General features: G+C 33.4%; 1 protein-coding gene across 3 annotated transcripts in view; it reads left to right on the forward strand.

Annotated features, from left to right (window-relative positions):
* Positions 1-23,597, forward strand: part of LOC132789183 (cyclin-dependent kinase 14) — a 140,000-nt gene that overhangs the window by 46,416 nt on the left and 69,987 nt on the right. For 2 of the 3 annotated variants that reach the window (XM_060796994.1, XM_060796993.1), the window contains exon 2: positions 20,374-20,451. In XM_060796994.1, coding sequence (XP_060652977.1) covers positions 20,374-20,451 — 78 coding nt within the window. Of the gene's footprint in view, positions 1-2,698; positions 2,827-5,825; positions 6,176-20,373; positions 20,452-23,597 lie in introns of those variants that run through there. The other variant, XM_060796995.1, reaches the window with a different exon arrangement.

Genomic DNA, 23,597 nt, shown 5'->3' on the forward strand with positions numbered 1-23,597 from the left:
CAGGTCAGGTCAGTTGTTGGAAGGGGGAATCAAGGGTCGAAAATTGAGTTTTGCGGCTGACGAAAAGATTAATGACTTTTGAATAGTATGCGTGTGCTTAGTCTGTGTGTGTGTGTGTGTGTGTGTGTGTCTAAGAGTATGTGTGTGTAAGACCGGCGCCTTGGGCACTTGTTCTATTTGTGGTCGAAGCAAGTTTGTGGCTTAACACTTGGTTGATTAGATTCCCCCAGACTGCATATCCCGATTAATCTTCAATTAAGGTTTGATGGAGCCAAGAACCTTGAGGTTCAAATGAGCTATTTATTATGAAAAAGCGTCAGATTTCCAAACGAAAATGTTAATTACGAAATATCATATTCGTGATATCAAATTCAAGAAATTAATAGCTCAAAAATTTGTAAGATGAAACTAACTGTGCTTGAATTAAGAAAAAATTCGAACTTCATAGAAATTTAAATGATTATAACAAAAGAAATCGATCATTAAATTGTGATTACCAATTAAATGATGTCAAAATATTTGAATTGTTATAGATGTTAATGTTAATCCTCTAAAAATTATGTTTCTTTTTTTCAATTATTTAATAATTAATACTTCATTTTATTGCTCACTGATTATATATTAAATTATTAAAACCTTTTAAATTTTAAAGTTGTAGAACATTATGCCTAACCTCAACATATTATTGAAAGTGAAAAACAAATTTATGAACTAGTTCCAAAACATGTTCGTAATATTATTTTGTTTGATTTCTAATCAGTTTTCTTTTCGTTCTACGTTTTTAGTTGAAGTATTTCATTTAAATGCACAATTAGTTTACTTAAACTTGTTGAACTTAAGTTTAAGTCAAGAACTAATACAATAAGCATCCCTAAAACTAGTTCAACTCATCGTCAAAGTAATTTAATATTCTTCTGTTCCCTTTGAACTAGCTCAAATCATTTTCAATGTTATTTTTTAAATTGTGCTTCTCTTGAACTAGTTCAAATCATCAACAAAGTAGTTTTATAATAGTTTGTTCACTTGAACCAGTTCAAATCATCCTCAAACGAATTTTACAAACTTTTAACCAATTCAACTAATTCAAATACACAAACGAAACCTTAACGCGATGCCACAAAGGTTTTATGTACTTGTTTATTTTGATTTTATTTCAAATTTTAAGAGTGCACTTTCAATCGAAATAAAAAGGGAATCGAAAGCCCAATTAAAAACGCTCTTCTATTTGAACTAGTTCACTAAAAGCAAAAGCAGCCGCCTCATTGAGTTTTTATTTATTTTTATTTTTATGCTTTTGTGTATTTATTTGACAATTTTACGAGTGCACTTACAGTTGCAATAAAAGAGCGAAACCCTAACCTAACCTACGAGGGGAGGAACTGCATGTGTTGCTAGCCAAGTTTACTGCCTGGGTTTGGGGTCATATCATTTTATTGCCCAACCACAATCAAATGCCGATTGCCCAGCAAAAGCAGCAACAGCAGCAGCAACTGTAACAGCAGCAACAACAACAACAACTGCAACAATCAACCCAACAGGAGGTCGCCTAATCAAATTTGCGGAATTCGCTTCCTGCGGCGCCTCTGCTTTGCCTTTTGCCTCCCTCCCATTCCACCCACAACTCCATTTACAGTACTTCTACCTTTCTGTCTCTCTCTCTCTTGCTTGCACCTGGGAATTAACTGTGTGCACGTTTGGCCACTTTTTTGTTGTTCTCTTCTACTTTTTTTGTTGTTGTTGCGTTGTGTGTGCCTGTGTTGTTTTATTCCCAAGCTTTTAATAACTGAACAAGCCGCTCATTAATAATTTAAAATAGAGCAAAAATATGCGCGCTCTTCTTTTGGCAGTCTCTCGTTGTTGGTGTTGTTGCTGTTCTGGTTGCTGTTGCTCTGCTCTGCTTGTAGTCCCAACGGCGGCGTTGCCCCAGTGGCGCGTGGTTGTGGTGAATTTCGTTTCGTTTCGTTTGTGGTGTGTGTGTGTGTGTGTGTGTGCGTGTGGATGCCATTGTCAAGTGAAGAGAGCCAAGCTCGCATTGCTTGCGCTCTCTCAATCGTCCGCTCTCTCTTGCGCTCTTTTGGTCTTTGCATTGGCATTCGCAGCGCATTCCTTCACCAACACACAGGCACACGCATTGGATTCTGTTGTGGATGCTTTCGCAGACAGCTTCCTCTCAACTCGCCTGATGCCCTCCCTCCCACGCACATGCTGCGCTCAACTGATGATTCATGCTTACTGACTGCGATGCTGCTGCTGTTCTCAGTGTTGTAGTTGTTGCTATTGCCTGCAATGCTTAAGCAATTTATTTTGCCGACACTTCCTCATAAGCAGCTAAAGCAGCGCAGCAGCAGCAGCGTCAGCATTTGTTTTGTTTGTTGTTATTTTTTATTTGTTTACTTTCTGCTGCCGCTATCGACTGCGCTGCCAACGTTACTGCTGCTGTTGTGACGTAAGCGCACAAAGCTGTGCAGCTGTTTAAATAGCACAGCAACAACGCTTTGCCGGCTGCGCTTACTTGAATCTGAATGAAATACTTTTTGTACTACGTACGACGCAAAACTCACCACAGCAGCAGCAGCGACCCAATGCAGCAGCAGCAGCCGCGTAGCACATTGCTGACGTCGCAAGCGCGTCGCTGCTGCAACTGTTGTGCGCTGTCGCAGCGGTCGCTGCTTTCAGTTTTAGTTCGGATTCAGTTCACAATTGAACGTTCGCCGTGTCTGACGCGTCGCGCTCTTTGTCCAGCTCTCCGCCACACATTCGCTTCTCGTTTGTGACGTGAGCAGCAGCAGCAGCATTAGTTCGCAGTGACTCTCAAACCTTCGTATAGTACGTCACAATGTGTCTTTCTGTTGTTTCGCGAACGCTTCCGTTGACTTTTTTTGCCGCAGCATCATAAATCAACACTAAATAAAAGCAACAATGCACACAGCAACAACAACAACAACGACAAGCATATTTAATAATTTGGTGCTCTGTGTTTAGTTTCGCTCTGGTTTCGTCTTCTTCTTCTTCACTTTACGCTGTGCTTCATATTTGTTTTATTTATTTGCTTTGTGCTCGCGTGTGTTCCGCTCTCTCCATCTCTCTCTCGCTCGCTCTCGCTATTGTGTGTGCGTGCTTTGTTTGTATTTGAGTTTGTTTATTTGTGCAGCCGGCCAAAGCAGCAAGTTCCAATTAGAAACTACGCCAAAACTTGTAGTGCAAACTCCAGCTTTTAAGTTCATCCCTCTCGCTCTTTCCCCACCCTTTCTCTATCATTTATTCAGCTCAATTCGAAATGCGTTTGAAAACAAATTCACTTCCCGTTTCGCTCCCGCATTTTGAAGGCTACTCAAAAGTTTGTTTTGTTGAGCTTTTTTTCTTCTTATTTTTATTCGGCGTTATCTTTATGCTTCATTTTTTGCGGCAATTTGAATAAGTTGAACGTGCGTTCAATTTATTCAGCGGGTTACAAAAAAAATGAGTACGATAATAACGGCAGCTTTTAAAGCAAAGTCTCGAAAACAAAAACGCCAATTTATGCGGGAAGTGAGGGAAATATTTCAGGCAGTTAAATAAATTGAGTTCATATGAATAAAAGTCATCAATAAAATGTAGTTCGAGATATTTTTCAATTAGGCTGAAAATGATAAAAACTAAAAGAAATTGCAAGCGCGTTCTCGAAAACAAAAACTCCAATTTTTTGGGAAAGTGAGGAAAATAATTGAGCAAGTTGATAAATTTGAATTGTTTAGATGAAAAGTGATAAGATATTTTTGATCAGATCAGTTTTTGAAGATATTATCTGAAATCGCTAGAAATAGTTTTGTCTGTTCTTTAAAATAATATAAAACTTAAAAAGAACTGCAATCTACACATCAAATTTTAAAAAGACTCCAATATAAACAAATTTTACTAGTTCTTTTTAATAATTTTAAAATTATAGATATAAAGTAAAACGGTATAAATACTAAATTCCTAAAAATTATGTGGTATCGAAGTGTTGAAATCGTTCTTTCAAATTATAAAATATTGCTGACATCTGGTGAACTTATTAGGAGCCGCCTTTACTCAGTTTAACACAGTGATCTGATCAAAATGCCAAAAACAAGTTTGTCAAAAAAAAAAAAACATTAAAAAAAGCTGTCGAAAATCTAGCGGAATTTCCAACAAGTTACCGTGCAAAAAATAAAGGCAATCAAACTGTAACAATCTAAGCTTTTTGGCACAAAAGCAATATAATAATACACTGTGATGATTGTTATTAACATAAAGATTGCTCACGATCTTTTGTTGCCTGTTTGCCTGGGGAGAAGTTCAGTTATACTAAAAATATGCTTTGACCTAGATACGTTTTGCACACAAAACAACGTTCTAGAGGCGACTCCAACTTATCTCAGTTATTTGGTGCCAAAAAAAAAAAGAAAACTTGCCTTGTCAGCTGACTGCTGCTGAAAGTCGTTGTCGTAAATTGCAATTTGCATGCATCACATCACAGTTGTGAGACTGTGACGCAAATGCGGGCGCAGTGCTTGTCAAACTGTGCTGTAGATATGTTACAGCATATATAGAAGATGCAATTTCTGAAGTGCTTATCAATTGAGTTGCCGCCTGTGACCCAGAAGTGCATAGAACATGCCTCTCTTTTTCCCAACAACAACGATAACAACAACGGGAACAAGATGAGACACGACCTACTCACCTATCATGTAATCAACATTGCGTATACGTAATAAAGCCAAGCCAGTGTATTTTGATACCCGCCAAAAGACGCCACGCTTGCCCGGGCGTACCCCTTGACTCCCCTCTTCTAACGACGAAGTGAGTGAGAGAGAGAGAGGCAGAGCGACTGCGAGGTGGAATGTAGTACGTACGCACGCCAAGCCGGCTTGTGTGTGTTTTTGATGTGGAACTTAAGAGAGCATCGCAATGTTTGCTCTCTCTCTCTCGTAACGTGTGCGCTCTCTCGCTAGCTTGCTCGGGCTCTCGCTCACGCTCTCTCTGGCGTTTGCATGTGCAGGCACTCGCCACCCACCCCCAAAAACAAAAGCAGGTGGCGCCCTTGCGCTACTTTCATGTTGGGCTCTGTCTATGCTTTGGCTTTCAGAACGTCGCAACGTCGAAACGTAAAACGTAAAAGCGGCGTAACGTAAAACGTAACGTAGTGAGTATATCTCGTTGACCTCATTTCGTGTGCGAAACTCAACGCGGCAGGTTGTGTGCAGCGCTTCGCGTTCACCGGCAAAACGAAGCTTCTTCACATTGAAAACTCTCGTAACGTGCCAAACATAAATTCCTTTGTCTACGTCGACGTCAACGACGACGACGGCAGCGACGACGTCTCGTCTCATTTGATATCGTCGTTTTTTCAAGAGTATGTGTGCAAGTTAAATGTCAAAGTGTTTTACATTTTCAAGTTGAACTCTTAACCTCGCGTCAAGTTTTAAATTACATTTTGTATTTGTTTGTTTCTGATGAATTATGCGAGAACCAAGTTATAAAATATTGCTGTTGTTGTGCGTTGTGTTGTGTGTTGATCTATGGCCACGCAAATCGATTTGATGAGCTGCTAAAGCAAATCGAAAGATTATAACAGCAAAAACACCCTCGAAAAAAACAATAATAACAAACCAAACCACCCCAAAAACAAAAAGCGAAAGATTTCTTTCGTTTTTATATTTTTGACGTAGCAGATTTTCTTGTAGCTTTTCCTTTCGCATTTTCCTTTTTGAGGGTTGTTGTCATGGTTGTTGTTGTTGTTGTTATTGTTGTTGCTTTTGCTGTTGTGTTGTCTGTGGTCGTAGCTCAATATTTATACTCGTTGTTGTTGTTTCCACTGTCTGCAGATAAAATTTGACCTCGTTTACATGCGAGACGGTTTTTGCCATTATCCACCAATAGATAACAGAATACATTCGTTATATATATAGTGCAAAAAGTGTCATAAAAATAAATTCAAGTAACAACTTGAACTCTAACAAAATGGTTGCCATAAACAAAAGCTTTGCAATCGCTTGAAACGCAAAATTGTGTGAAAAATAAGCAAGTAAAACAATTAAAAAATAGCAGTTAAATATTTTTAACTGCATTAAATTATATTAATTCATCTCTACAACTGGAGCTACGGCGATAAACGGCCTCAAAATTGCCGAACTAATCAATCAACCCACAAAGTTGAACAACAACAATTTTGGTGGTGCGTATTTCAATTATTTTATAAAATACATTTATCCCAAAAGTTATTCTTAAGCAAGCAAAACTTTGCTTTGTTTGTTTTCCTAATTATATAAAATAAAAAAATGCGAGATAGAGATAGAAAGAAAAATAAGTGGAATGTCTAAAATAAACAATCATTAAATCCGATTTCTTGAGGCCCACGCAGTGAATTTGTTTATATAAGTATTAAATATAATTTGATATTTTTATTTATAAATTTCTTGGCTTTATTGAATCCATCAACGTTCAGCGCGTTTAATTTTTATTTCCATTTTGATTTGCGCTAAATTTATGCCTACAATAAACAAATTTCTTTGTTTATTTTCAACTTAAGCACCCAAATAGCTAAAAACGTGCGAAGTGCGTTTCCTTTGCCTTCTACAAATGGAAAAGTTTCAAAGTTAATATTGAAATTAATAGAAAAGGATAAAAAAGAATGCGCTACTTTAGAGAAAATAAAAAAGGGCTTGTAAAACAAATTTGTGTTTAATAAATGAGCTTCGCATTTACTCCATTAGTTGTTTGAAATACAAGTCTTGGAAACTATTCCAAAATAATTCCGAATATTAATAAAGAAATAATTCTAAAAAAAAGTTATTCAGTAGCTGATCGAAAATAATTGAAATTCTTTTTATAATATCAAAAAATTAGATAGAAATGCAATGAATTGCAACCTTTGAACTCTTCGTTGGAAAACTTAAAAGAACGCATATCATTTATATTATATGATGTCCTTAACTTATTTACAAACTTTTCTGTGACACAAAAATAATCGAGAAAAATTGATATAGAAAATCAGTTGAAATTCATTTAAATAAGTTAATTAAAGATGTGCATTTCAACTACTAATTTGAATGTATTGAAAACATCACAATAAAAACTATTGAAATTTCGAAAAATGTTTAACTTAACTAGGTTCGCAATTATCGATAGTAATGAATGAGTATTTTGTTTGTATTTTATACAGAAAATCAGTTGAAATTAATTATAATAATTAGTTGAAATAATGACATTTTTAATAATAATTTCAATGATTTGAATGTATACAAATCCAGTTAATGAAGAATATTCATTCAAATTTCGAGACATAGGGTGTGCTCTCAAATATCGATAGTAATAAACATGTATTTTATTTTTATAAGTTAAAAAAATTCCCAATAATTAATAAAATATTGGAAATAATAACTAAAATAATGTGAATGCTTTGAATACTATTCAATGAAAAATACTCATTAATAGTAAAAAACAATTAGCGATAGTAATAATCGCGTATATTTATATATACTATAATGAATCTTTACAGAAAATCAGTTATAATTACAATAATTGTTTAAAATATTTGTTGTATACGTTTTTTTGGTAAAATACAATAATTTTAATACATTTAAATCTAATGAATTGAAAATATTTATTGAAGTGTTCATAAACTTCTGCTCTCAATTATCGACTGTAATAGATAATGAAATCTCTTAGTTATCGATAGTAATAAACGTATATTTTAACAGAAACATTCTAATGGGAAAGTAATTCAATTTTAAACTAATTCATTAAATACATTTCAATGAAAAATATTTATTGAAATTTCAATACATGCACAATTTTTGGTCTGAATTATAGATAACACTAAATACTAAATTCTCTGATAACTAAATTCAATGGAATTTGCGAAAAATGCATAAACTAGCAGTTGATTTGTCAATTAGGGCAATTGATCTGATCCTTGAACTATGTTTGTGCATTTAGGCGTAGAAACACTATTAAATCGATGGCAATCTCTTTAGCTTAATAGTTTTGTGTTTTTAATTCGCCTGATGTGTCGGAATCGGAATCGGAGTCGGAATGTGTTCGTGTCGATTGGGAAAAATGCATTTTGCCGCCGATTTTCACGTGCAGCAGAGCAAAAAAATATTTCAGTGTGTGTGCATTTTGGGGAAAATAAATGCAAGCGCGCAGTCAAATAAATATTTTAAAATATGCGTAAAAGCCTATTTAAAATGCTGCACAAATATGGAAAAAGGTTGCAGCAGACAGCAGAGGGAAAAAGCAAACGTCGTGCATCAAAGTAAACTTTATTTAAATGAAGCGCAAATATTTTGACACGCCGCCAGTAAAAAATAAAACCAAATGAAATATATTTGGAAATAAACAAACGAAAAAAAAGGAAATAATAAAACTTGCATTTAATTGGAAAACTGTGCAACACTTGGAATACATATTTTATGTCCGAATTGGCAACAACAACAACAACAATGACAACAACGATTGCCCTAAATGGGAGTCATCGATTCTCCAATTCTCCAATTCGCTCCCATCATCATCATCAGCTTGATGCTCCTTTCAATGGAAACCGGCTTAAAGCAACACGCGGAAGACTTTGCTCGATTTTAATGGCAGTTGTTTCTGTTGTTGTTGTGATTGCTGGTGTGCAATTGAAATTAATTCAAGTTGAATTGAACTTTTTATTAGAACATTGACCCAAGCAACGCGAACGCTTTGCTTTGACGCTTGCTGACGTTCGCATCTCGGTCTCTTGCTCTCAGTCTCTCTCTCAAGGCCCGCAGGGGCAACTCCAAGGTCTAATCAGCTGTTAAATCACTTGTTTAATCAACTTTATATGCGAATGATAAGCTAAACACACACACACACATTTGCTTACACATTCACATTCACATTTGTATCTATATTGTATTCATACATTGCTGGGAAGCATAAAACCAAATACACTTCCGTTATCACACAGACGGCCGACAAACAACGCAATCAAAACTCATTACAATGCACAGAGCAGTTTACCGAGCAAGCTGCGCGAGGGTGGCTCAAGTAGTTACGGAACGATTATTAGTAGAAATAGTTTGATCATTATATTGTATTTTAAAATACCATAATTAGTTAACGCAGTTTATTGCAAGACAAATAAATTTGACTATTAATCAATTTAGTGACATACTTTTAGTATTTTAAAATACTATAGTTAGTATTTAATGCAGTTTATTGCAGAGTAAAGATATTTTTCCGCTTAATAATTTTTTAATTTAATTTTAATTTTAATTTTAAGAAATATTGAGAATTTTAAAATCCATACCATTTATAATACCAACACAATGAATTTAATCAGTGACACATTTATTCTGTATATTTTAAACAATATTTAGTATTTTATAATACCACAAATATTTAATGCAGTATTTAGCATGACAATTAGTTTCACCGCTTATCAATTCAGTTGCATTATTTTATTCTCCATATTTTGCCATGTTTAGTATTTTAAAATACCATAAATATGTAAAGGTGTCTTAATTCTATTGCAATGAAGCGAACTTTTTATTAATATCTTCGTAAAATGATAAAAAAAAAGGTAAAAAATTCACCAAAGATGAAATATATTATTTGATTTTTAAACTAAAGAGTTAATTATTAGATGTAACTAATACTATCATTTAAAAGTCAATAAAATGTTTTATATTAACTCAATATTTTCAAATAAAATAATTTATCAATTGTTAGTTTTCATATCTTCCAAAACTTTTGCTGTATATCTTTAATTTATATTCTCAAATTATATTTGTAAACTGTTAAAAAAAATCTTCAAAATAAAATTAAATATAAACAGATTTTTCATTAATGATTGTAGAAAACTACGATCCTTAACTAAATTACACAAAAAAGCAAAATAATTTTCAAGAAAAAATATTATAGGGTTGAAATAGTGTTTAGAAATATAAATAAAACTTTGAATAAAAAATTGATAAGGGATAAAATATTATTCCTAATTAATTATGGCACAATATTAAGAAATTTAAAAATAATTTTAAATAAAAATTGAAAGAGATAAAATATGGTTGCCAACTTAATTATGACAAACATGGTACTGGATTTACTTCAATATTTTCATTCATATATTTTTAAATGTTAAGTTTGCTCTCTTGTTATAATTACTCATAAATCGACCCTCGCGGATGCGATTTATCGATGAGTTATTGAGCATCGCGCAGGAACTCGTTTAGTTTGAATGGAATTTAATTAGAGAATCGACTTGGAGTAATTAGCCTAAAGCGCCTCTAGATAAATTACGCATAGTAAATAACAAACAAATGCGATTAGAGCTCTGTGGTTGACAATGTTGGCAAGTTTGATTAGTTCTAAATGTGATGTGATGTTAGATGTCGGGTTATGATGGCCATAAATTGATGGCTAAATCAATTAGAAAGTCCAGGTTAGGCTTAAAGTAATTAAGATTTTCCATTTGCTTGTCGTCACACACATACACACATACATATATATTTATTTTGTGTAAATTTTAATTAAGTTTCACATATATATGGCGATTTGGCAACTTGATAAACGGCCAGCAGGCACGCAAACTTGGCCAAAAAGCTGCTCGTTTGTCGTGTGCGCAAACTATTAAAACAGGTGGTCAGAGTATTAAAACCAGGGCTGGGTTAGGTTTGGCTTTTTTTTTTTTGGGGTTTGGGGTTGCCCCACAAGCAACTGGTTGACTAATAATTTTTATTTTTACTGCTTGTCGCTTTCTTTGCGAAACTTTTTCTCTGACGTCCGTCGCTGCTGCTGCGTTTTGCCTTATCGAACACGCCCCATCACTGCGGGGGCCACGCCCCTTTGTCTGTGTGTGTGTGTGTGTCGCCCCCTTTTAGTCGCCCTGACGATAATTTGCGATGCGATTTCTTGTTGGCGATAAAAAATAGTTCTATATGGTAATAAAACTTGTACTTTGTTTTGCATAAAAATCATTCAAGAAATATGCTAAATGAGGTGAGGTCGATGGGGTAGGGGAGGGGGTGGAAAAGAGGGGGAGGATGGGGGTGCTGTGACCCCCAACTGTGAGGCGCGTTGGTTATGCCTTTGTTTATCTCTGTCTCGGTTTTATTTTTGGATAATTTTATTTTGATGGTTTTTAAATTTTATGACTTGGCCAATAAATGTTTGTTTTCTGTCTGTGTGTGTGGGTATGCGGGTCTTTATGTACGTGTGTGTGTGTGTGTAGCAAATGCGTTGATTGATAAGATTGTGCTTTGGAGGGCAACGAAAACGCATGAAGAAAACTTCTTGTTAATATTATGGATTGCATACTTTTATCTTGAAGGGGACAACGCCCAAGTTGTGCTTGACATGCGATTTATGGATTTATCAAATGTTCCACGTCATTTAAGTCTTTTTGAGTGAATGGTTTTATTTCGAGTTCTGCATTTGGGTTGTGTTTTTGTCACAGTTAATGCGGAAAATATTATGCCTTAATTTGCCATTTGCTCTAGATAATAAATTGAAGTTTATTTCAAGAAATTCTTTTATGGGACATATAGTTTTTTTTTTTTTAAACCTTTTCTTTTTACTACACTAAATTTGGCTTTTATAGTTCACTCAGTTAATGCGTTAAGTAATATGATTTTTTTCAAAAAGTTCTTTTGTTTATTTATATCATGCCGCTAATTGTTCTAAGTAAATATTACTTTATTACAGGTAGTGTAAATGTGTTCAGAATTTTTGTTTTTGAAGTTTTAGTTTTTAATATGATATTGATAAAAACTATACCTCTACAAAATTTAGTATTTTATTTTATTCAACAATATTATATTTTAATTTCTATGCATTTTAAAGAATGACAAAAAAAAAAAAAAAAGTGTTTGCTTAATTTCATCAATCGATAATAAGCAATTTTTAGTTAATTTTTTCTCTACTTATCTTGTTAATGGAACTCTAATTATTTTCTCCATGAAATCCAGTTTCTAATGATTCTAATAAATTGTTAACTCATATATAATATTTAATTTTCCATTAATTTCAAACAATGTTTAATGTTCTCAAATTGTAGAAATCCATTTTATAATTGATAAACTTGACAATAAATTTATAAATAAATGATTAAAATGAATGGATAATAATAATGTGCTCATATCTACATATGTATTTTCATATTTATTTAACAGTTTTCTAAGCTAAATGTGTTAATGCTTGTATAAATAGCTTCTATGTATATTTTAATTTAAATTCATATAAAAATAAATGCATTTATAATTTCGATCGCTCAAAAAACTGTCGTGTTTTATTTAATTTGTCTGAGCTAATCGTGTTAATGCTTAAATGAATATTTTCCATATTCAGCAATGTAAAATGCTTGCAAATATTTCCAATTTTCATTTAATGAATTTTAATGAATATTGCATAAGTGAAAAAGAGCGACACAATCGACATCAAATGCAGAGCTAATCTGTGTCGTGTAACCAGCAAAAGGATTATGCGAAAAACTCCCCGTCATTAATTATTTGCATTAAATGCAATTTTAATGCGATTGTGTGTGCTCTCAAAGAGGATGAGGAAGAGAGAGAGAGGGGGACACTGAGGTTATACGCCACAGGTTTATCAATTATCCTTTTTTTCGCTTGTCCATTGACATCCAACTGACAGTTGAGCAAAAGTTCATGTGTCGATGCAGCCTCCAATCGATTTCTGGCAGCTCATCAACGCCTTCCTCAGCGCTGTTGTTGTTGGCGCCTCACGTGGCAGACAGCAGGCTGTGGCAGGCGGCGTTGCATTCAACCGATGTCAGGCGTCACAATTGCTATTTCGGTTGCGAGACGAGTTGGCAAATTGTTCACGTCATTTATAAGCCATTTAATCATCGGTTCCGTCAGCTGTCTTTTTGGCCTGCACTTTAAACCTTTAGCCAATTTCTGCTATTTTTAACGAGACAGAGACAGAGAGAGTGAGAGAGAAAAAACTCTTTTCTCTCCAGCATTTGCTTGGCACTCTCGCAATTAGTCAGTTGCTGTCGCCAAGTGTCAAAATGTTTCGTATGAAAATGCTCTAGAGTAAAATCTATTTTCTCATGCTTTTCTATTCTCTCTTGGCCATGCTCCCACAAATGTCAGACGCATCTCTAGTCATAGAGAAAAGAGTGAAGCAGAGTGAGGAGAGGGATAAGAGCCAAGTCAGCTGCTGTTGCATGAGCAATGAGCCAACGCGCTGCATGGCGTGCCCGAAAATGTCACGTATACGTCGTGTGGCACCGCATGGCGACATGTCGGTTGGTTCGCCTTTCGCATGTCACCAGTTGCCCTGTCCCATTCTTTGTTTCTGCTGGTAATTACGTCATTAACAAGAAATTTGAAAAGTGCTCATCATAGTATCATTTGTGTGTGTCTGTGCGAAAAACATGCAAAAAGGCGGAGCTCATTTCCCAGTTGATCTGTTTTCTGTCACACAAAAAAGAATGTCCCAAAACTGTGTCATTTCATTTTTGGTAGTTGGGGAACTTTTCCTAATGCCCTTTATCAAGTTTTGAGTCACGTTTAACATTAAAATGACGGTCACTTAATCATTTGTATTTAATTCTTATCGTAAATTAAACATAAACTTATCAGGCACTTCCTACTATCGTAAATCGCAGTATTATGGCTTATTAATGCGCATATTTCAAGTGTTTTTACTTATGATTAAGTGTTCACTACGGCACAAATAATCAAAATTCCTAAACAAATAAGTTTTCAACTATTTGTTGTTATTTATTTACTTTAACTAATGTTTATTTACATTGGAATTGATTTAGACATATTTGATTACAATTTGTTGTGTATTAAAGTTAAAAACAGATACACTAGTAATTATAAAATAAATATAATTAAATTTGATTGGATATAAACTTTGCTTAACAATTAAAAATATGAAACAATTTAGATATTAAATATTAACACATTTGCGAAATGAAGCAGACATTTTTACAAATATTTACAATTCTTGTTTAGCCTTTTATAATTGTACATTAAAAAAAAGATACAGTCAAGTGTGAGTTATCAGCAACCAATTTTGAATAGAAGCCAAAAAGTGTGATATAATTCTTAAAATATACCGAATTAATATACCACAAAATACTATAACATACCAAAGACTATATTTGGTATATTGATGAGTATTACATTTGAAATATATCAAAATAAAAGCCAAGTAGTGCGTTATTAATCTTGAAATATACCAAAATAATATACCATAAAATACTAAATTATACCGAAGTCTACATTTGGTATGTTGATGAGTATTACATTTTAAATAAACCAAAATAAAAGCCAAGGCGAGCGGTATTAATCTTAAAATATACTATATTAATATACTACAAAATACTAAAATATACCAAAGACTATATTTAGTATATTGATGAGTACTGCATTTTAAATATACCAAAATAAAGACCAATGCGTGTGATATTATTCTGAAAATATACCGAATTAATATACCACAAAATACTAAAATATACCGAAGACTATATTTGGTATATTGATGAGTATTACATTTGAAATATGCCAAAATAAAAGCCAAACAGGTCGCCATAATTCTTAAAATATGTCAAAGACTATATTTGGTATATTGATGTAGTACATCATTCAAAATATACCAAAGTGGAAAATGAATTTACAAAATCGTCATAAATATTAATTTTTATTATATTTGAAAACAGTAAATTATACATTTTTAACCCCTCCTCAAGTAATTGATAATTTGACATTCCATTGAAAGCTTCTTGCATTGTCTACACAATTGTAGACTGAGTAAAATGCTTTCAGTGGAAATTTCCCTTTCTTCTTCAGGCATATAATTAACCCCCAGTTAATGGGGCTGTTAATCATCTTTTGTACTGTTTTTTTTTTTTTGTTTTTTGTGAGTAGTGAGTAAAGTCGTGGAAATTAACACAGCACACGTAATTGTAATGCATTTAATTATGTCCAATTGGCAGTTTTGTGAAATGTTAATTGAGTGTCAAAAGCTAGACGAATTACTCCCCCTCTCGCTCACTCGCTCGCTCTCGCTGTGTGCGTCGATGTGTAAGTGTGTGTGTGTGTATTTGTGTGCTATTTCTGTGCACTCCACGGCTCAATGGACACGCCCCCTTAGACTGACGGAGGCTATTGAACTCGCTCGGTGCTGTCACCTGTCGTCGTGGCATGATTGCAATTTGTCTGCCGCTGACATTGATTTCAATTGCGAAAAAATAAACTTTTGATTTCTCATTCGCATCTCGCAATTTTGATTTGATGTTCGCATCGTATGCATCTCATTAATGCAACAAGCGGCAAACAACTGTACTCGTTGAAAGTTCTTACTCGGCAGCGCCTTTTTGCAGTCTTAATTAAATAAGTTTTTTGTGCAACTGAAGTTTGGCTGCAACTCCGCTAGTTGCAAGTTGCAACTCATTTTGTAGTCGTCGTCTTGTTTGCTTTTCCCATTTGCCAGCAAGAAAACTTTTTTCGCTCAGCATTTTGCAAACAACTTTAATGGGCTTTTAAAAACAACAACAATTGACTCGCTCTCTCTTTCGCTCTCGACTTATTTTGGCAGTCATCAAGTTTTGTTCTAATGTAATGCAATTGCAGCGTCATTTTGGCTTTTGCAAACCAATTTGTCTGTTGCACAAAACTATTAACTTGGCGCCATTTTGTGCATTTGCATATTGCAATTTAATGCGCCTCCAAAAACAGACTGCCAATGGGGCGTATACGTGATAGACTATTAAAGTACCACACAAAGTTCTAACTCACTTTCATGCCAAGCATATTAAGTATGTGATAATGTTCGTGAAGTATTCATAAAGTGCATTCTACATATGAGAATCTAGAAATTTGATTGCTAAACGTTGTGTGTGGTGCAGAGCGAATCTTTTCGATTCGAATAGGTTGCTATAGATAGAATTGTATACTCATCTTCGCACATAGATTAAAAGCGAAATTGTGAATCAGACAACTAAATGTAAACTTGCCTGGCGCACAATGTAAATGTGTATGCATAATTGGGATTCATTTGAGTGTGTTAATGTGACGCACAGTATTAAGATGTTTAGTCAGCTAAATTTGAAATATTCAAAGCGTTTCCCTCTTGTATTGTATGCATTACAATTTTACAATTTTTTTAATAAATATTTGGATATTTTCTGCATTTCAAAATCACATAAAATGTAATGGAATCTTTGCTTGAAAATGTTTACTTAGCTTTCGTGTCAAGATAAACTTAACTTTCAATTAGATCTTCAATGGCATTTTGTATAGTATTTAATGCATTTACATTTTATTAACATTTTGAATACGCCATTCATTTTAAGCTTATCTGAAATAGGGTTCTTAGTGAGCTTTTAAATAAAGCTAAACTACACCAAGTTTCAAATCTTTAATGGCTTTCTATATATGATAGTATTTTATGCAATTTTTGAATATTTCATTTGTTGAAGCTCATATAAAATATGGTTTGAAAGCTTTTAAATAAAGATAAACTACGATTCTTTGTACGTTTTTAACGGCTATCTATCTAATATTTAATGCATTGAAATTGTATTAAATTTTTTAATACCTCACTCATGTTTAACTCATCTAATTTTCACCAATTTATTGAATTAAGTGAATCATTTAATCCAATTATGTTATGTAGAAGCATAGCAAATGAACCTTGCAAATTAATCTTATTTTAAGCAATTAAATCTCTTGGTGTTTAACAAATATATTTTATGCATTCTTAACTCATCTAAAATGAGGTTTTTAATCTTTTTTTAAATGAAAACAAGCAACACTTTTTTCTAAACATTTAACGGCTTTCTCCCCAATATTTTATGCAGTTACATTTTGAAGTATTTCATTCATTTTAAACTCATCTAAAATGGTTTTACTAGTCAGTTTTTAAAACAAAGATTAACTGCATTTCCTTATACATCTTCAATGACATTCTATTCCGTATTTTATGCATTTAAATTTTATGAAATTCTTAAATATTTAATTTGCCTTAAGCTAAGCTACAATGGGGTCTTACGTCAACTTATTAATAATGATAAATTACACTTCCTTCTATACCTTAAAGAACGTTCTCTGTACAATATTATGCATTTAAATTTAATTAAATATTGAAAACTTTATTTATTCTAACCTCTCCTAAATTTCACCCTTCTTGCATTAACTATCTCAACTAATCCAATTACTTGATGTGCAGCTGTATAGCAAGTGAACTTTGCAAATGAAACGCATTGATTTACGTGGTCATTGTTGTCTATTCAGGCAGTCAGGCAGTCATGTTTCAGGATCATTATCAGTTTTAAAAGCAGCTTAAAATGCCATAGTTGGGTTGAGCTTATGATTCTGAATGCTTTCAAGTCAACAACAGCAGCAACAACAACCACGACGACAATAATAATGGCCAGCATTTGAGCTCACAGTTATGAGAGTGGGCCTGTAATTGAGTTGAAGTGTTGGCTTTCAATGTACATACAATATATGCATCTATCTGTCGCTTTCTATATATACATATATGTACATAGCACATATATAGACACTATAAATTGCTGTCTGCATTGTTGTTAAGCCAAATTGCTTTTGAACGCAACAACAACAAGTACAATAATAATAGTTACTGTGCTCTACAGATACGACGAGACACTCGCGAGAGACACTTATCAAATGATTTAGTGCTGTAAAAATAAAATATTCTCTAAAGAAAAACATATACAATATATGTACGTATTTCTTTTTATTTCTGTATATATATTTAATTGTGGGTGGGCAGCAGTCAAGGTGCCACTTTATGGAGAAGAAGAGAGAGGAGGGAGTGGCGTGGAGGTGAACATCTCCATCAGTGTCAGAGTTGCGTTGGCCAATGCTCAAAAGTGGAAGAGTTTGATAAATGACTTCTCAAGTGACATTTCATAAGCTGACTTTTGCTTGCATCGCAATGAAGAGATTCTTATTGATTTTAATGCGACGAAAGAAATGCTTTGTACAATCGTGCTGTCAATAGCTAATAGATGAAAACATTATACACAATCATTTCCTTGTTGAGATAAAACTTAAGTAGTCGTTAAAATGATGGGAAAATGTTTGCTTGTTATTATTTTGATTACTATGATGTCCATCATTTCATTTTTATTATTGGTTCTTATTTTGCTGACATTATCGTAAATTATTCAAAATTCTTTAAATATGTATTAAGTATTAAACGTATTTGGCATTTAAATATAATTAGTTTCAATTTCATTGTTATTTTATATTTTTGTGCTATTTAGTAATAATAATTGAAACTAGTTTTTAATAAATTTTCAATAAAATAAACTAAACTTACAAAAGTTATTGTCTTTATAGTATTTTATAGTATTATTTCAGTTTTATTTTTATTTATATTTTTTTATAAAAAATAAATTTTTCATTCCATTTGAAACTATTTATATTTAAATTTTTTTCAGTACTAAATATAAAAATAGTTTAACAAAGAAAACTTTAATGAATTTTTTGAATAATAATAACTCAACTGTAGCGTCCTTCTTTAAGTATCTCTGATTTCATCTGTGGTTGATTTTATTCAAGAATTTTAAATGAATGAATATTGTTCTTCTTAAAAAAATATGTAATTTAAAATTTAATAGAATTTAGCAAGAACAATTATATTAATATTTGCAGTTTGAAAAGAATTCCACGACCATGTTTTTGTTACTTGAACTTTTAGTGTGAATCAATATTTCCTTATTCTGCATTTTTATAATTTACTTGTATAATAATTTATATAATTTACACAATATTAAATTTTTAATCAACATTCCAAACCGTATTGTTATTGCAAAAATCGAATTTCATTTTCAACGATTGTAATTTGAAATATCTTTTGTAATGGCTAAAGCTTTGTTCTGATTGGTAATCGATAAGAAATGCCAGAAACAGCAGGTAGAAAACTATTCAAAGCGAGCACAAAAGGTAAAAGATAAGTTTGCAGATAGAAATGCATTTGGCCAGTCTGTTTAAAGACTGTCTGTGGATTGTTAAACAATCGTTTGATTACAAGCATATTACACAGCTATTTGCACAGTGCCAGTCAAATCATTATGCCAATCAACGAGCCACAAAAACCGACAACAACAAAAACAATGAGATAGTTTCAAAAAAGGGGGGAGCCCTCAAAAACAGCTGATACAACAACAACTAAACCCTATAAACGTTGTATGTGTTTGTGACGTAAAACTTTACACAATTTGCATGGCTCACTGGACGCTGAAATAACTTTGCTAAATGTTATTATTATACATACGAGTATTATGATGACTATCGGCAGCGAAAACAATAATATCAACAAAAGCACTGCAAGGGAATTATACAACTCAATTACGAATACATCGATTTATAGAGTTTCTACACGAATAGAAAGAGGGGGACAGGAGTTGAAGAGAGGGAGTGAGAGGCGCCCCTCTTAAATAACAACAGAATTAAATGCATTTTCTATTTTCGAGCGGTTTTTCATTTGAATTTTATCATGGAAATTGACTTTGTAGTATATTTGTGCGTGTCTCTTCGGCGAGTGTCTTTCCTCCCTCAGAGGGTCACAGTCGACATTCGTCCCCCCCACTTATGTATTTATTATTATGGCACACCACGCATCACTGATTTATGTTAATTTGTAATGTCAACTTTTTCGTTGTTCGTTTTGTGTGTTGTTATACCCGCAATGGGTAGGGTAGAAGGGCATTATAACTTTATGATGGCAGGTTGACAATCTGGTATATTTTGTAACCTATGGTATATTATGAACCTAATAGTATATCGGTATATTTATGAAAATACCGCATTTTGTATTAGATTAACAATCTGGTATATTTTGTAACATATGGTATATTAAGAACCTAATAGTATATTGGGATATTTATGAAAATACCGCATTTTGTTTCAGATTAACAATCTGGTATGCGTTTTACTGTGTGGTATATTTTAAACCCAAAGCAAAGTGTAATGGTATGGAATATTACCACATTTTGTTGTAGGTTGTCAATCTGGTACATTTTCTACCCTGTGGTATATTTTTAACGTATATGCTAATATATTTTTGTATTTTTGGTACCCACTTTGCTGCAGGTTGAAAATCTGGTATGTTTTGGACTCAATAGTATATTGATATACCAAATATAACCGTCGGTATATTTTGGTATGTAATACCGAACTGTTTTACTTTTATAAAAAATGGTTAGCGGGTATCTCGTAGTCGAGCACACCCAACTGTAGCTTTCCAACTTGTTTTCTAATTGTTGTCGGGGTTTTGTTGTGGCAACATAAATATTATATAATAAAATAACATAAAGCGACAGACAAACCATCAATCAAGCTATTATTTTATTTAAATTTAAATACTAAATTGTTATTCTCTTCCTGTTGTGTTTTTCAGGCGTCACAATGCGGGAGAAGAAAGGCGGCGCCCTGCAGAAGCTCAAAAAGAGGCTATCGCACAGCTTTGGCAGATTAAGTGAGTATCGATATACAAATTTAATAAACTTTAAACTTTGCCTCGCAATATATATTTGGTTATTAAAAAAAATGAGAAGTGGGAAACTTGCAACAAACTAGAAAACCAAAACAACAATAAATCAACAACAAAAGGTAACCATAAATTGGGGAGTGAAATAAAAAAGAGAACTCTGAAAATAGCTGACAACAGAAGCCAAAAGCGCAGATACCATAGATGTGTGGGTGCAGTTCGCAGCTCGCTCGACACAATAGATTTATGTACAACAAATATATATAGTACGTAGTATGTATGTATATAAACATAGATCTAACAATGGCCACATCAAGTTGTGTCTAGTCGGAGAAGTATTGGGCGTTTTGCTGTGGGAAAATGTTGTGCATGAATCATCCCAATAATAATTCTCAACTGCAAAGTACTTTAGGAAATGTTTACAATTAAGATGCAAAGATTCGCTTTGAGGTTAAACGCCTTTTGACTTGTTCTCCAGTTGACATTGGCATTTGACTAAACCGATTGTTGCAAGATGATTGTTGAAGCTGCACAATATTTTAATGACTTTGCTTTGTATGTAAATTTGAAGTTGAAGCGAGTATTTAAAATAATTGATAAATGTGTATTGAAGTAAAGAAACGTTTCGAGCTTTTTCAATACCATTTCAAATTGAATTTCATCTTGATCTGCATTTTATATTGCTTTAAATATGAATAAGTAAGGATTCTACATTTTTTAATCCCATATCTAGGTTATCATTCACATTTTTTCTGCAAAGACAAGCTTATTTTGACAATGCTACCACAGAAGTTTTATTTCTTACGCTGCTCCTCTCATTAGTAGACAACAAAGCACACTTCACAGACATTATAAATTTCGCTTTGCTGAACAATTTATGCCATAAAAAAACTTTAGAATAATAATAAAATATATTAAGTGCATTTCTAAGCGCAGGTCCTTAAAGTTTTTCGCCTAGTTGCCTCACTTCTTCTCTGGGCAATTGAGAAAATGTGCAAAACTCGAAAGCAATTTGGGCAACTTTATTAGCTTCGCCTCGAAAGCCATAAATGCGAAGCAAAAGTTATACCAAAGTTGTTGGGCGCATGAAATTTAAATCTAGTTTCTAAACTTATGCCACAAACGCACACTAAAAAGAAAAATAAAGTGTTGTTTTCGAAAATCCAATAGACGAAATTAGACACCTGAAGTGAGTTTTACTCGAAAATATCGCAATATGTATTTGATGTGGGTTCTCTCTGCCTATTCAGTGAACTGTCAGAGACCTGCCAACGTTGCGTCAAAACAATGCACAGCAGCATCAGCGTCGAGAACTACATTCATTTAAAATGAAAGAAAAATACCCGAAAACGAAAAACTGTCAATGTTGAGTCATTTGGCAAAGCATTTAATGGTCAAACATTTTGTTCCGGGGGGCGAGATGCAAAAGCAAACCCAAAAGCAAAAGCTGCCTGCCAGCTGTCCATGGTAATTGAATGCAGCAGCTGAAACTGACTGTGACTGACAGACAGAACCGAACGGCATGGAAGAGAGATGAAATAAATGAAAAATAATCCAAAAATGTGCTAGCTAATACCCCTCCAAAAAAAGCTCCCAACTGCATGTTTTGCCTGCATTTTTCCCCATATATATGAATTGCATAGTTTTCATGCATCGCTCACCAGAGGCGCCACCATATAGTGCTGCCCAAATAACGCTGTTGACTCACCAAAAACAACTACAACTGGTTAAAAAGAAAAAAACAACAACAAAAAATGGAAAAATAAAACCCGTTTCGGATTGCGGCATGCAGCTAATTGTCTCTCAACGCCCACAATCGTTGCTTGTTTTAGTGCCTCTCGATATATATTCGCGGTCTAAAACGAGTTTTGGCTTTTGTCTAGAAAGAAAACCCGCTTTTATGCGCAGAGCATTATGTGAGCGGACCACAAATCGTCAGTCAACCGACCAAACAAACCAGACAACAGCTGTTCCCCCCAAAGCAGAGAGATAAACAGATTCAGACATGTACACAACAAGAGAGCGAGTGAGAGAGAACTTTGGCTTAGTCAGTGTGACCATATTTGGTGTCGAATTGTGAATTTCGACCCAAAAGTGTGTGAGGGCCGCGGCGCCATGAACCAATTTCAAGTTTGATTTAACAATCAATGACAACAGCACAATGATTATAATGCTCGATAAGTCGCAATGTAAATAATGCCCTACCCCAAGCGGTGCGGCTTTATTGCACTCCGTGAGGTCGAGAACTTTTGCGGAATACTAAAGTTAGCAGTGAGTAATAATTATTATTCCAGAAAGCTGACAAAACGATAGGAAACTCTACAAATATTGAAAATCGAAAGGTTACACGAAATTTAGTATTTCCGTGCTGGAATTCAATAGTTTGTGGTATTTTATTTAGTATTGAAATAGTTTTCAGTATAGGTTGAAATATTTTCTAATTTTTTTTGGGTATTAATCTATTATGGAAAACATTAATTAAATTTTCTACTCAATGCAGAAATATACTACAGCGAAAATAGTAAATAAGGTTATTTTTCATCAAGAAAATACTAAATCTGGCACAGTCTCAACGAAATTTCTTATTTTTTTTAAATTTGTTTTAAAGTAAAATACATTTTTTTATTGAGAATATTCCATATTTAGTATTTACTTGATGAAAAATCTCCGTATCTAGTATTTTCTATGTAGAATTTGAAATACTTTTAGAATATGAAGAATCAATATTATCCAGAAAAGCTGTTAAGTAATTTCTTAAATAATTTTAGCGTAGTAGAAGGAAATCTTGAAATACTTCAAGAATATTAAAAATAATATAAAGAAAAAAAAGCTTTCGAGTAATTTCTTAAATAATTTTACAGTAGTAAAGGGAAAATGATACTTTTCGCAGTTAGAATGATAACTTCAGTTGTTGCTCAAAGAAATCTTTGACAATTTTAAAAGATAAATTTTGTATTAGCTATCAATTTAGCGAAAATAGTATTCTTTATGCCAATTTCAACTCCATTTACCATTGTAAATTCAAAGTGCTGGCTAAACTGCGTGCCAAAGTTAAAGTGATGTTATCCACAGCGTGGTGGCAAGTTTTCTTTTTGGAATTCAAAGAAAAAGTTGGCCAAAAACTGTGTTGCAAC

This window comes from Drosophila nasuta, chromosome 3 (genome assembly GCF_023558535.2).
Source record: "Drosophila nasuta strain 15112-1781.00 chromosome 3, ASM2355853v1, whole genome shotgun sequence".
Classification (NCBI taxonomy): domain Eukaryota; kingdom Metazoa; phylum Arthropoda; class Insecta; order Diptera; family Drosophilidae; genus Drosophila; species Drosophila nasuta.